At 41.1% G+C, this 16,088-nt stretch overlaps 1 protein-coding gene across 1 annotated transcript in view; it reads left to right on the plus strand.

Annotated features, from left to right (window-relative positions):
- Positions 1-13,587: 13,587 nt before the first annotated feature.
- Positions 13,588-16,088, plus strand: part of LOC116503325 (alpha-2-macroglobulin-like) — a 70,519-nt gene continuing 68,018 nt past the window's right edge. Inside the window, exon 1 of the mRNA XM_032209659.1 lies at positions 13,588-13,781. Within this exon, the coding sequence (XP_032065550.1) occupies positions 13,687-13,781 (95 nt within the window). The 5' untranslated portion in view covers positions 13,588-13,686. The remainder of the gene's footprint in view (positions 13,782-16,088) is intronic.

Here is a 16,088-nt window from a genome sequence, read left to right on the forward strand (position 1 = left end):
GCAAGAACCTCCCCAGGGTTTTTTGAACAGGATTCATTGAAGGGAATATGATAACTACTTTTGGCTATCTTCTGCAATCTTGCTTCTGTAATCATCTGAATGTTCTGTAATAGGGCCTGGGAAGGCTGCTTGGGGAATCCTGGGACCCAAAGGGAAAGTTGGATGAGAGGCGAGTATGTTGGTCCCTTTTCCCTGGGTGAACTGTTTCTATAATTTTAATTTGTGTGGTAAAAATGACTGAACAGGTCTGGATGATTTCTTGACCTGGCCATAATTTGATATGTGTCTGCTAATAGGATTATTTATTCAAGTCTAGAAAAGTGATGTTAGTGCATTAATTCGAAGAGAGGTAAGAACGTGTAGGATTTGGCGATATGTTTTCACAAATTTTGCTTGCATGAGCAATTTAATATCTGCCCTGGCAAATTATCTTAAAATAAAAATAATTTTATTTCTGAATCTTTCTAAATACTAATACATACTGATAGTCTTCGAGTTATGATCACAATTGAGCTCAAAATTTATGTTGCTAAGTAAAACATATGTTAAGTGAGTTCGCCCCATTTTGCAACTCTTCTGGCCACATTTGTTAAGTGAATCATTGCAGTTGTTAAGTTATTAACACTGCTGTTAAATGAATCTGGCTTTCCCATTGATTCTGCTTGTCAGAAGGTTACAAAAGGTCATTGCATGACCCTGAGATACTGTAACCATCATAAGTATGAACCAGCTATGAAGCATCTGAATTTTGATCACATGACAATGAGGATGCTACAACAGTTGTATGAAAAATGGTCATAAGTAACTTTTTTCAGTGCCTTTGTAACTTTGGATGGTCACTAAATGAACTGCTTTAAGTCAAGGACTACCCGTGCTTTAAGGTAAAGGTTCCCCTCACACATATGTGCTAGTCGTTCCCAACTCTAGGGGGTGGTGTTCATCTCTATTTCAAAGCCGAAGAGCCAGCGCTGTCTGAAGATGTCTCTGTGGTCATGTGGCCGGCACGACTAAACGCCGAAGGTGCATGGAGCGCTGTTATCTTCCCACCAAAGTGGTCCCTATTTTTCTACTTGCATTTTTATGTGCTTTCGAACTGTTAGATTGGCAGAAGGTGGGGCAAGTAACAGGAGCTCACTCTGTTATGCGGCGCTAGGGATTTGACCCCCTGAACTGCCCACCTTCCGATCGGCAAGCTCAGCGTCTTAGCCACTATTCCTCAAATGAAATATTTACTTGCGGGATTTATTATCTTTACTCAGGATATCTTATCCAAATCCTAAACAAATTTGGGTAAGATTTACATTCCCTGGAAAAGATGAAACCTGCATCATATTATTTCCCATTCTGGGAGGAAACTTCATTCTCTGTAGCTCATCCATCCATGCTTAAACACATATGGGCTTTGCTGTTGGAAAGGCACTCATTCTTTAAAACTGAGAAGGTTTCAGTAATCAAAGTGCATCAGGAGGGGGCAAAATTCCCCAAATTTCAGATTTGGTGACCTGAGATGGGTCATATGGAACACACCAATCATTTGTGAATAAAAGCATCTGGCTACACCTGTGTTTGTGAGCTAAGACCATAAGATATATTTTTTTAAATGTGCCCACCTGGTTTAACATCGAGTTTCTGCAAAATATGTTTTCTGGGGACTAGCAATCAGATCACTTTCACAGTGCTTTTACAGCCATCTCTAAGTGGTTTACAAAGCCAGTCTATTGCCCCCAACAATCTGGGTCCTCATTTTACCCACCTCGGAAGGATGGAAGTTGAGCCTGGTAAAATTCCAACTGCCAAATTGCAGGCAGGCAGCAAAAGTAGCCTGCAGTACTGCATTCTAACCACTGCGTCACCACAGCTCTTATAACCCCAGAGGTTCTGTGTTGACCAGGATTCTCCAACCTTGGCAACTTTTAAGACTTGAGGACTTCAACTCCCAGAATTCCCCAGCCAGCTGGAATTAAGCCCTTCAGTTTCCTCCCTGTTGCCAATCACCGTCTCATTATCTTTTCCAACCAGATTCCCCTCTTAATTTACTCCCAAAAACTATATAACACAGAAATTGCACCTATCCCAGGAACCCATCCACATTTCCAAGAGAATTCTGGGGAAAAGAAATCCCAGGTACCGAGAAGCAGCAATCAAACCAGGTTCCATCCAAAGCTGCTTTGCTCATTCCAGCACTGCTCTACCTCCGCTGTATCCATCATCATTGATCCCATAGTTCTCCACACCCTGGTGTTGGAAATAGGAATGAAGAAATAAAGCAATGAAGGCAATCTGGTACCAAAATGTAGCCAAGGTTTATTAATCTATTTGCAAATAAGGGGGGCACTCGCTGCGGTTGTAAGTCGAGGACTACCTGTGCTTCCCTAGCGGGACCTGGGAAGATTTTTTAAGCGTAAAAAAAATCACAATAATCACAATTATTAGCATCACTGAACAGAGCACGCGCAGTGGACCTCCATACAGAGCGGAGGCAGAGAGGTGTTCCCTTAGGAGACGCTCTAGCCAAAATCAGTAAACCAAGGGGCTTAATAGGGTTTTGCCTCTCTATGGTGTATCAATCTCTGACCAAGGTTCTAGTGGGATAGGAGGGTGGGGAAAATTTTGGCGGGAACGACTTGCAGCTGGTCTTCTCCGCCTCAACTGCTGAGTGAGCGGAGCGCCCCCTTCTCTCCCCCCGTGAAACCAGGAAAGGGGCAAGTGGGGGGGAGGGTCCGCCTTGATCGAAAGCCTCGTAGGGAGTTTCTCCTCGTCGGGGAAGCCGGAGACCGAATGGAGGTCACGGGGGGCTCCCCTTCAGGTGGGAAGCGGTGGCTGCTGGCCCTGCTGCGCCTGGAGTTGGCTGGCTGGCTGAGGGAGTGCGGGACGGAGAGCTGCGCCCAGGCGTTGGCCCTGACCAATGTTCCCTCTAATTTTTTTTCAGTGTGTGCGGAAAAATATAGTGTTTGAGTGGCATATTTTCATGTCTGAGCACCTGAATTTTTTTCACAGATGTTTCACAGAGCAATTGATTTATAGGATCTGAATTGGAATGGAGAAAAATGGTTTTGTGCTTTAGTGTGTGTGTGTCTGTGTCTGTGTCTGTGTGTGCGTGTTTGAGTGAGCGAGGATCCAGTAAGGGAACTGTGCCTATTTAGAAAAGAAGGTAAATTATTGCAAACATGATCAGTCGAAGATAAGTATGGGGATAGGTTGGGCGGTAGAGAGAAAATGATAAAAGAGTAGGAGAGAGGAAGAGAGGAAGAAAAAAGAGGGAAGAGAGACAGAAAGAGACAGAGAAGGAGAGAGAAAGTGACAGAAGAGTGGGAAAGAAGGAGAGAGAAAGAGAGACAAAGAGAAAGGATGAGACAGAAGGAGACAAAGAGGAGAGAGAAGGGAGAAGGAGAGAAAAAGTGACAGAAGAATGGAAAAGAAAGAAAGAAGAGAGACAAAGAGAAAGAGGATGAGAGAGACAGAGAGAGAAGAGAGGAAGAGGAAAGAGTAAGAGAGAACATCTCATTTCAACCCTGAGGTGCAAATATTCTCTTTGATTGGTAATTTTATTTGTCCATTTACTATCCAATACTCTCATTCCTCCTTAAGTTCATCAAGAATTTCCTTCTTTTTACTTAATTTATCACAATACCTTGAGAACAAATTTTACAGCATAGCTTTACTGCTATTTAAAATATATAGAAATTTAGGTCATGTTTTCAGAACATTAGTCTACTATTTATAAGTCACTAAGTCAAAGAAACAGAATTCAGAAAGTTGGCTTCCCTTTTTGTAATTGCCTATTGCCTGCTTAACTTTCTCTTTCCCTCCCCCCCTCTCTCTCTCTCTTTCTCTGTCTCTGTCTGTCTGTCTGTCTGTCTCTCTCTCTGTGTCTCTGTGTCTCTCTCTCTGTCTCTCTCTCTCTTTCTCTCTCTCTCTCTCGGAAAGCTGCCTCTTGGAAGGAATGACCCAGATTGGCTTCCGCTTGCGATCTGCCGCCCAAAGACCAAACGGAGAAGCACAGAGGCAGGAGAGACGAAGCAGGAGAGATGAAGCGGGAGCCAATCCTCTTTTTGTCCCTGATGAATAATGTTTTTTTTTGAGTGGTAGCAGTATTCGTACTACCTGTTATTTTCTCTGCCTTCCATTTTCCCAGGTTATTTGATTCAACATGAAAGGGGGTGTTTACTGTCCAGTGGGCTTTGTAAAAGGAAATCATGCCAGAGTATTATGGGATGGTTTCTGGATCAAAACATCACACATATATTTATGTATGGATAGAATGTGCAACTGGAAGGGATTTTGCTGCCTTCCTCATGTACTCATGCACACAATCTACATCAGGCTATAAATAAATGTAGAGATGGTTATTTAACTACTGATTATTAGGAGCCAGAATAAGATAGCCTCTGTTCTATTAGAACTACTCATGCATGGATAGCTCTCAGATTAGATAGATCTTTGCATTACTTTTTGCACACATAAGCAAAAGTGGATGAAAAGATTGCATTTTTCCAAGTTAAAATATTCTACTTTCTGAATTTTGGTTTTTTTTTTTGGCAATGATTGTCAAAATCATTGTCTTTCAAATAAAATGTTAACCTTTAATACACGGAAGTCCACTGATAACTTCTGCTAATGAGATACTCCATTCTTCACATCATCCAATCTGATATTTATAGCATCCATGGTGTCTTTAATGGCTTTTTGATGATAATGTTGATTTGTTTAAATTTATTGGCTGCTCAATTCCAGTGGGCCTTCTCACCTCCAGAATAAAAATGGTTACATCTAATAGGTACATCTAGTTTCTTCTTTAAAGTTCTTTAAAGTAGGAGCAATGAAAGTAGAATTTAAACGGTGATCAGGAAGGAAGGATGCCAACAGCTGCCCCACTTTTGGCTGAAAGTCCATGTAATCTAAATATTATTTTAAGGAATGTTGGTTATTTACCTATTTCCCTTGAATCAATTTGTTCTTTTGCCACAGGTGGGAGGCAATTCTTTTATCTTTAATCTGATGGATCTGGAGGAAGGCTGATGAAATAACCAAACAATTAATTACATGCCAAAAACTCCCTGACTTTCACAAGAGCCACAATTTCCTAGGCCAGAGTGCAAAGCCAAGTATAAATGTTGGTTTTTTCTACCTTTATCAAAGGGTGGATTAGTCAAAACACACAGGAAGAAAAAATAAGAAAAAGAAAGAATATCAAAAGACACCGGAAGAAGAGTAAAAAGATTAAGATTAGAACTACAGAAAGAACCACAAAAAAGAAATTTAAGAAATCAAATGCAATTAATAAAACATAAATTATGCTTAATTGAAAAAGAAAAATTGGCACAAAAAATTAAAAGTGTAAAACAAAATTTCTTTGGAAATGCTAACAAACCAGGGAGGTGGCTGGCATATAAATTAAAAAAGGAGAAAGAAAAGAAACAGCTACGAAGTCTGGTGATGAGAAGGGTATCCTTCAACACCAAAATGATAAAAAAAGAAAATAATCTAGAATTATTATGAAAATTTGTATGATCAAGAGGAGCTATCAGGATAAAATAAAATATTTGGAAGAAGCCAGGTTGCTTAAAGTGCCTGAAGCAGGAAGAACTATGTTAAATGAAAAGATAACAATGTTTGAATTAACAGGTGATTAAGAGACAGAAGAACAATAAAACACCAGGACCAGATGGTCTACCGGCAGAAGTTTGCAAACAATTACAAGTATCCTAGGACTGTCAATGCTGGAAGTATAGAATGAAGTCTTGCTAGAAGCTAAGGTACCAAAATCCTGGATGGAAACAAATAATGCACTTATATTAAAGAAAGATGCAGATTTATTGCAAATTTAAAATTATAGACCAATCTCACTTCTAAATGAGGACTATAAAATTTATGCATCATTAATAGCTGAAAGATTTAAGAGATTTTTGAATGAATTTATACATACTGATCCAAATGGATTTTTGCCTAAGAGACAAATTAAAAGTAATAAGATAATAATTTTGAACACGTTGTAATATTATGAAGCACAACCTGAAAAATAAATGGTACTGATCTTTTTAGACACGCAGAAAGCATTTGATAATGTAAATTGGCAATTTATCATATGGCAATATGAATATATGGAATTTGGTGAAAAAAATTACTAATATGATCAAGGCAATATACAGCAAACAGACTGCAAAAGTGATTGTAAATGGAGAATAACAGTGAATGTTAATATTAAAAAAGGCACAAGACAGAGATGCCCACTCTCTGCATTACTATTCATTTTGACATTGGAAGTGTTAAATAGAGAGATATGGCAGGATATAGAAATAAAAGGGATAGAGATTAAAAAAGAAAAATACAAACTACAGGCATTTGCAGCTGACCTGTTATTTATCATAGAGGAACTGCAAACAACTGGATCCAAATTAATGAAGAAAATAGAAGACTGGGGAACTTGCAGGATTGAAAGTAAACAAAGAGAAAACACAAAACTTTACAAATAAACAGAAAAAAGAGTTAATAGAGAAAATAGACATTCAGAAAGTGAAGAAAGTAACATCTGGGCATTCATCTATCAGCAAGATGTGAAACTATAAGATAATGATGTTAAATTGATACAGTAAATTAAACTTGACTTGGAAAAGTGGAAAAACTTGCAACTGTTACTATTAGGAAGAATAGCTGCCATTAAAATAAATATCGAGATTATTATACCTGTTCCAAATAATTCCAATAAAACTGGAAAAGAAATATTTTGGGGAATTAAACAGATTTTAGTAACAATTTATTTGCAAGGTAAAAAAGCAAGAATAAGTCTGAAACTGTTACAAGAGTCTAAGATTAGAGGAGGCTTTGGGCTGCCAGATTGGGAGTTATATTACTAGGCATCTGTACTTATGTGCTAGAGAATGGATAACCTTAAGACATAGACCATGATTATCTCTTGAAGATCTCAATTTGCAACTGGGGTGGCATTCCTTTCAATGGTATGGGAAAAATAAAGTATAGTTATTTCCAACGACATTCCATTAGAAATGCCCTGTTTTCAATATGGGAAACAATTAAGGAAAAACACTATTTGAAAATACCAGTCTGGCTCTCTACGATGGAGGCATTGATACATCCAGATGTGATTGATATGGAAAAAATCATAAGATATAAAGATATTTTGAATAAGGAAGGGCAATTGAAAAGTAAATGAATTGAATAATCAAGGGATAACTTTAGCATGGTGGATTTCTATTTATTTTACTACTGGTTTGCTCATGTGCGCGCACACATGATACTTCTGCACATGTGCAGAAGCGTCCAGGCAGGTGGTCGAGCCTTCTGCTGCCATCACTACAGGTACAGGAACAACCCACGTCGGGGGCACAGGTACAAATACAATCAAGATATGAAAAAGATGTTAAATTATATGCTTTTTATAAAAGACCAATAGAATTGCACCAGATTCTAACAGGAAGTGACAAGTATAACGAGGAAATCATATTTGATTTTACATGTACTGACTGAAGCCAGAATTGTATTTGCACAACAATGGAAAAGTGAAGAAACCCCTACAGATGAAAATGCAATAAAAAAAATATTACAATGAGCAGAAATGGATTAACACTTACAATTAAGGAAAAGGAAGAAACTGAATGCTTTTTGAGACTTATTTTATCAATAGTTAACTGACAAAAACAGAAGTTAGAAACATGGAACTACCGTGTTTCCCCAAAATTATGACATATCCTGATAATAAGGCCATGTCACATTTTTCTGGTGGGCAAAAATATAAGCCCTCCCCCTCAAGTAAGCCCCCTGGACAACCCCCCCCCCACCTCTGACTAGGCAGAGTGCCACTCACCAACCTAGCGGTATCCCAAAGGTGCTAAGCCATGGAAACCAAGTCTTCCGGCAGTGGCCGCTCTGAGTGTATGCTCTATTGTTGTACGCTCTGTTGGCAGCTGGCCCCACAACCATAGAGTGTATGCCCAGAGTGGCCACTGCTGGAAGACTCAGTTTGGAAGCCGCAGAAAAAGCCATGGGACAGCAGTGGCGGCGGAGTGCCCTGGCTCTGTGGAGAGAGCTGGGCCAGGGCATTGTGAGGCTGGCAGGCGCATGAGCGAGAGCATAACAGCCACTCATGCAACCTCCCTCCAGCCGTGCAGAGTGCCATTCACTGCCATTTCAAAGGTGCCAAGCCGTGGGAGCCGGGTGGCGGTGAACAGGCACTCATGCAGCTTGGTGATACCCTTAGGTCAATGAATGGCGCTATGCCCGGCTGGAAAAGGGGTTTGCCGGGTGGCTGCTCATGAGTGTGGTCGCTTCAACACAGCCATTCACCCATGAGGCTGTGCCCGGCTCTTTGGGAGCCTGCTCGCAAGAGAGCAGCTGCCCGGCAATCCCAAAACAATAAACCCTCCCCTCATAATAAGGCCCAAGCCATATTTTGTGTGTAAAAAGAAAAATAAGACCCTGTCTTATTTTGGGGGAAACATGGTATAAGAAAAGGAACAATAAAAAGGGAGGCTTGTTAAAATGGATAAACAAATATCAGTATCAGTATTATGACCATTATGATAGAATGAATATCAATGCAATGAATATTGTTGTAAACACTTTGATGAGTATTTCTTAAAACTATTTGTACCCAGATAACACAGTTTAACCAAAAATGGAATTTTTATGTTATAAATTAAAAAACTATGCAAAAAAAAAAAGGAAAGATGTCAATTTTGGCTGAAATTCCATGTAATCTAAATATTACTTTAAGGAATGTTGGTTTTTTTACCTACTCCCCCTGAATCAATTTGTTCTTTGGCCATAGGTGGGCAGCCATTATTTTTTCTTTAATCTGACCAATCCAGAGGAAGGCTGATGAAATAGTCAAACAATTAATTACATGCCAAAACCTCCATGTCTTTCTCAAGAGCTACAGTTTCTACCAGACTTCGTATCTGTAGCTCTTTCTTTTCTTTCTCCTTTTTTAATTTATATGCCAGCCACCTCCCTGGTTTGTTAGCGTTTCCAAAGAAATTTTGTTTTACACTTTTAATTTTAATTCTTTTTTTAAATTAAGCTTAATTTATGTTTTATTAACTGCATTTGATTTTTACATTATTTTGTGGTTCTTTTTGTAGCTCTGATCGTAATCTTTTTACTCTTCTTCCGGTGTCTTTTGATATTCTTTCTTTTTCTTATTTTTCCTTCCTGTGTGTTTTGACTAATCCACCCTTTGATAAAGGTAGAAAAAACCAACATTAATACTTGGCTTTGTACTCTGGCCAAGGAAACTGTGGCTCTTGTGAAAGACAGGGACATTTTGGCATGTAATTAATTGTTTGGTTATTTCATCAGCCTTCCTCCAGATCCATTAGATTAAAGATAAAATAACTGCCTCCCACCTGTGGCAAAAGAACAAATTGATTCAGGGGAAATAGGTAAATAACCAACATTCCTTAAAATAATATTTAGATTACATGGACTTTCAGCCAAAAGTGGGGCAGCTGTTGGCATCCTTCCTTCCTGATCACCGTTTAAATTCTACTTTCATTGCTCCTATTGTAAAAACTTAAAAAAGAGACTAGATGTACCTATTACATGTAACCATTGTGAAAATTGCTATTATCACTGAAATTTGATGAGATGGAGCCCATGATTATAATATATTACTAGGAGGATATAATTTGTTCAGAAGAAACAGATCCAACAAAAGAGTAGCAATAGTTCAGTGGTGGGTTCCAGATCCCATTGCAACTGTACTGGCGTCCTCCACATGAACGTGTGTGGGGTGCGCATGCGCATGCATCTTATCTTCCAGTGACACTGCCACAAGCCTCTGCAATGCTCCAGCTGCTTGGCGGAGCATCGTGAAGGCGCTGTATGCGCCTTGTGCGGAAGTGCCAAAGGCTTTAAAAGACAGGTAAGGAGCATGGGCGAGCGGGTGAGCCCTCCAGAGCACCGTACCGGAATGGTACCCGGTGCTCCAGGCAAGTTTCGGTACACCCGTACCAGGGCGTACTACCTGCAACCCACCACCGCAATAGTTGTATGTATCCATAGTATGTGAAGATGTATGTAGGTAAAAAATTACTACAGGTAGTCCTTGACTTACAACAGTTCATTAGTGACTGTTCAAAGTTACAACAGCACTGAAAAAAGTGACTTATGGCCATTTTCCCCAGCTATGACCTTTGTAGCATCCCCACGATCATGTGATCAAAATTCAGGTGCTTGGCAACTGGTTCATACTTATGACTTATGACTTATGCTGTGTCCCAAGGTCATGTGATCACCTTTTGCAACCTTCTGACAAGCAAAATAAATAGGGAAGCCCGAGTCACTTAACAAACATATTACTAACTATCCACTGCAGTGATTCACTTAACAAGTGAATGTTAAGAATTGTAACATGGAGCAAAACTCACTTAAGAAAAGTCTCACAACAATAGAAATTTTGGGCTCAGTTGTGGTAATTTGAGGACTACCTGTATAGCTGCAAAGGAATGTATGTATGTATGTATGTATGTATGTATGTATGTATGTATGTATGTATGTATGTAAAGAATGGCTACATCTACATACAAATACATGATGTCAGGGAAGAAAGCCTTCTTCAGATTCAGCCTGGGTATTTGAGAGACCGCCTACTGCCAATTACCTCCACTAGACCGATACGATCGCATCGATTAGGCCTCCTCCGAATTCCATCTACTAGCCAGTGCAAACTGGCAACTACCCGGAGGAGAGCCTTCTTGGTGGCTGCTCCGACCCACTGGAACGAACTCCCCGTGGAGATTCGGACCCTCACCACCCTCCAATCCTTCCGCACCGCTTTGAAGATCTGGCTGTCCCGGCTGGCCTGGGGTTAAGATTCCAACCCCACCCGAATTGTGTGACTGTTGTGCTCTCTTTTAATATGTTGTATTGTTTCCATATTGGAATACTGTTTGTCTTCCCCCCCCCTCCCTTTTTGAATTGTGAGCCGCCCTGAGTCCCCCCAGGGAAAAGGGCGGCATACAAATAAAGGAAATGAAATGAAATTTAGGTGAATATTGAGGGAAAAAGAAAGGTCATTGCTATAGATGCATATTACAGACCACACAACCAAGCATAGTAGTGGTGGGTTTCAAATCCCGTTCCAACCAGTATGGTTGGAACGGGGCCAGCAGCGTCCTCATGGACACGTGCACGGCGCGGGCATGCATCTTAGCGCCTCTGCGACACTCCAGCTGCTCCGCGGAGCATCGTGCAGGTGCTGTAGATGCCATGCACCTGTGCGGAAGCACAGAAGCCTTTAAACACCAGTAAGGAGCTTGGGCGGGCGGGCAGGCCCTCCAGAGCACCATACCGGAACGGTATCCGGTGCTCCGGCCGACTCTGGTATGTTTGTACCGGAGCCTACCACCTGCAACCCACCACTGAAGCAGAGGCAATAGATGAACTTTTTGCTAATCAGCTACCTGAGGTGTGCAGGAAACACCAGTACAGTAATAGGGGACTTTAACTTAAACTCTGCCATGAGTGGTAGATTGAATAGATTCCTGACCTGCCTGGCTGACAACTTTTATCATCCCAAAAGAAGACGAGGGAACTAGAGATCAGCTCTATTGGATTAATTCTTATTAACCGAGATGAAATGATAAAGGGGGTTGAAGAGGCAGGAACTTTAGGAGAGAATGACCAAGTTGTACTTGAATTCATCATAATGATGTAGGGAACTGAACAAAGTCAGACTAGTGTTTTAGACTTTTAAGACAGCTACTTCAACCAACTAAGAAAGAAATTTGGAAGGAATCCACGGATGGAAATCCTAAAAAGAAAAACAATTTAGGATGCTTGAGAAACTGAAAACCAAGATAAAGGTCTTTTTTTAAAAAACCAACATCAGAGAGAAAGATAAACAAGAGACTCAGGACAAGACCAGCATGGCTGTACAAAGCGCTTTCTGACTAATTGAGAGACAAAAAGGACAAGTATGAAAAAGGGAAATAAGGGCATATAAACTCAAATAAAATACCAGCAAATATCCGAAATTTGCAGGGATGGAGTCAGAAATGCTAAAGGTTCAGAAAGAACTAAGACTTGCAAAAAATATATATATATGCCCAAAATAACAAGTTTTGTTTAGTCTTTAAGGCATAAGAAGAAAATCAGCAAAATGACAGATTCACTAATGGGACAAGATGGCAAGATGGGCAGCAGAGAGAAAGTGGAACTGCTTAATTCCTTCTTTGTCTTCACATGAAAGGGGGGAAAAATAGTCCAGTCTAACAAAAGCAGCACTGTGGGAGACAGAACAGGAATGCAAGTCAAAACACGCAAAGAATTTGGGAAACTTTCATATCCACTGCTTCACAGCCTCTTTTCACTTAGCCATTACACAAGAAAAAAAGTCTCTCTCTCTCTCTCTCTCACACACACACACACTTTTGTGGTGCTTGCCCATATTAAAATGAAATTCTGGTGCCTGCTCTCCAAAGAAAGTATATATTTTCTCATACATACATAACACACACCACACATACACACACGATATTGCACAACCATTTATCTGAAATATCAGGTTTCCTGCCTGAGCAGGGGGTTGGACTAGGAGACCTCTAAGGTCCCACCCAAATCTGTTATTCTATTCTACTAAATGAACTGTTGTAAATTGAGGACTACCTCAATTTTACTGCACCAAAAAGTTGGAATCTGCTTTCTTTCCTTCTTTCTTTCCTTCTTTTCCTTCCTTTTCTTTTTTTCTTTTTTCTTTTTTCTTTCTTTCTTTCTTTCTTTCTTTCTTTCTTTCTTTCTTTCTTTCTTTCTTTCTCTTTCTTTCTTTCTTTCCCCCTTTATCTACTCTTTCTTTTCTCCCTTTCCTACTTTTACCTCTCCCGATTTACTATAGACTTTATTTCTGAGTCTTATATTGAGTCAAAGCTTAATAAAGCTCACAAAAGCATTGGCTGAAATGATAGTTATACCGTATTAGGAAAGCTTGTATGTCTACTTTTGTAATGGTATGTATGAGAAAACCGAGCGATGCATGTCACTATGACAGTGGTGGCGAACCTATGGCACATGTGCTAGAGGTGGCACTCAGAGCCCTCTCTGTGGGTACGTGTAGTGTTGCCCCAGCTCAGCTCCACCGCGTTTCTCCATGGCGTTTCTCGCCGTTGTTTGTAGGGAAACAGAAGCTCATGAAAGAAAAAGATCTCACCTCTTGCAGAGCTGCTGGTGTTGGGATGTCCTGCCTCCCACCAGCCAGCTGGTCTTTGGGGTGCTGCTGCGTATGTGAGCGCCAGAGAGAGAGAGAGAGAGAGAGGGAGAGGGAGAGGGAGAGGGAGAGGGAGAGGGAGCGAGACGTGCAGTTTGGGCACTCAGTCTCTAAAAGGTTCGCCATTACCGCACTATGACATTCAGGTTGTTCAGTTTTGGAGGTTGAAGGTATAAAAAAAACCCAGCTGTAAACCACTAGGTTACACAAGCTTCGAAGGAAACCTCCCCGGATCCTTGTTCTGTGCAGAATAAAGTTGTGTTGTTTCAGTCTCCACCCCCGTGTGGTCTTTTGGCCTTAAACATTGGCAAGGACCCACTGCTGGGCTGGGACATTAAAACTGTCCCCGTTCCTGGGTTTTACCTGTTCTTCCACACGGACTGTTTGCAAAGAGGCAGTCAGAGCTGAAGAGGGAACAGCTGAGACTTTTCAGCTCAGCTTTGCAGGCAGCCTCTCTCTTCAATATCATGGGGGAAAGCTGGCAACATGGAAAAAACTTCTTCCTTCTCCTTCTCCTGTCTGTCCTTCTCAGGACCACTGAAGCTGCTCCTGAGCCCAAACTGTAAGTTGATTTTTTCTGTCTTCTTTGGCTGGGAAAGATTTAGGCTTCAAACTCCGCTCTGTTTTATTTTTAAAGTAAGCATCTCTCAGTACAGGATATTTCCAAAGGGAAACTTAAGGAGGAGCAATGCCCCAGAGATATTTGGTGGTGGGTGGGAGGGAGGGGAGAGGTAGGATTTAAAAAAAAATCTGTAAGATTTATGGAGCTTCTCAGTCATCCAGGTCATGGTTGTCCCAAAGGTGTTTTTTCAAGAGGCAACTGAACTTTCTGGTTTTTCTTTGAAGACATTTTGCTCCTCATCTAAGAAGCTTCTTCTGCTCAGAGCTGAACAAGCGTCTTGGATGAGAAGCGAAATGTCTTCAAAGAAATTAATATAAGAACCGATGTTATTATCGGGGAAACAAAGCTACACACACACACACACACACACACACACACACACACGCATATAGCTTCCATATATGTAGTCCTTAATCGTATTATGTCTACACGGAGGGAAGCAAGCAGGGGAACCTTTACCTTTATATATTGTTTCCCTGAAAATAAGACTTAAGTGGATAAGTGAAATAAGCCCTTGCATGATTTTTCAGAAAGCTGGTAATATAAGCCGTATGTGAAAAATAAGCCCCAGATAAGATAATCAACCAGACAGACACATTTAGTACCATATTTCCCCGCAAATACACCCTAATCAGAAAATAAGCCCTAATGCGTATTTTGGAGCAAAATTTAATATAAGACCCAGTCTTATTTTTGGGGAAACATAGGTACACAAACACACACATGTTTGTGAGCACACTGGCCCACATTTAAAATGAAATTCTGTTGCCTACTCTCAAAAGAAAGTATATATTTTCTCATACACATACATAATACATATGTACACATTACACAGACACTCTTTATAAACAGCATGCCTATATGTAGACCTTAATGGTACTACGTCTACCTGGAGAGAAGTAAACAATGGGGTACCACTAGATTCTGTCTTAGGACCAGTACTCTTCAATATCTTCGTAAACGACTTAGACGAGGAAATAGATTTGTAGATTTTGTAGATTTTATTGTCATTTATAGGCCGCCCTTTTCCCTGAGGGGACTCAGGGCGGCTTACAATTCGTGGGGAAGGAGTGCAAGACAAAACATGAAATAATATGTGAATAAAATAAAACAATAAAACACAACATTCATTCAGCATTTGGGTGGGGCGGATGAAAATCTTATCCCCAGGACTGACGGGATAGCCAGATCTTAAGGGCTGCGCGGAAGGTCTGGACGGTGGTGAGGGTACGAATCTCTACGGGGAGATCGTTCCAAAGGGTCGGAGCTGCTACCGAGAAGGCTCTCCTCCGCGTAGTCGCCAGTCGGCACTGACTGGCGGATGGAACTCGGAGGAGGCCCAATCTGTGTGATCTGATGGGTCGAAGGGAGGTAATCGGCAGAAGGCGGTCTCTCAAGTAATCAGACCCACTACCATGGAGGGCTTTATGGATGGTGAGTAGCACCTTGAAGCGCACCCGGAGATCAACTGGTAGCCAGCGCAGCTCGCGGAGGATAGGTGTTATGTGGGCGAACCGAGGTGCGCCCACTATCACTCGCGCGGCCGCATTCTGGACTAGCTGAAGTCGCCGGATGCTCTTCTATTCTTCTATTCTATAGAAGAATAGAACTCATCCAATTTGCAGATGATACTAACCTGGCAGAAATAGCCAACACCCAGGATCCAGATGCATCTCAACAGACTTGAACACTGGGCCCAAGTTCACAAAATGAAATTCATCATAGAGAAAAGTAAAGTTTTACAGTTAGGCAAGAAAAACCAAAAGTACACATGCAGATTAGGTGAAACCTGTCTTAATAGCAGTAACTGTGAAAGGGATCTTGGAGTCTTAGTGGACAATCAATTAAATATTGCGCTAGTAATGTGTGGCGGCAGCCAAAAAAGCCAATGCAGTCCTAAATTGCATGAACAGAGAGATTGAATCAAGATTATGTGAAGTAGTAATATCACTTTATAAAGCATTACTAAGACCACACCTAGAATACTGCCTCCAGTTTTGGTCACCACACTATAAAAAAGATGTTGAGACTCTAGAAAGAGTACAGAAAAGAACAAGAAAGGTGATTAGGGGCAAGGGTGGGTTGCCGGGGGTTCGCAGGGGTTCAGGAGAACCTCTAGTTAAGATTCTGTGCATTTCAGAGAAGCCTCAGATCCCACTCCTGGCTGGCCCCTCCCACACCTCCCCACGCAGCCTGTTTTCGGTGCAGGTAAGTTCAGGGCAGGAGTGGCCATGGGGGTGTGGCCTA

The sequence above is a fragment of the Thamnophis elegans genome, chromosome 2 (assembly GCF_009769535.1).
Source record: "Thamnophis elegans isolate rThaEle1 chromosome 2, rThaEle1.pri, whole genome shotgun sequence".
In the NCBI taxonomy this organism is placed as follows: domain Eukaryota; kingdom Metazoa; phylum Chordata; class Lepidosauria; order Squamata; family Colubridae; genus Thamnophis; species Thamnophis elegans.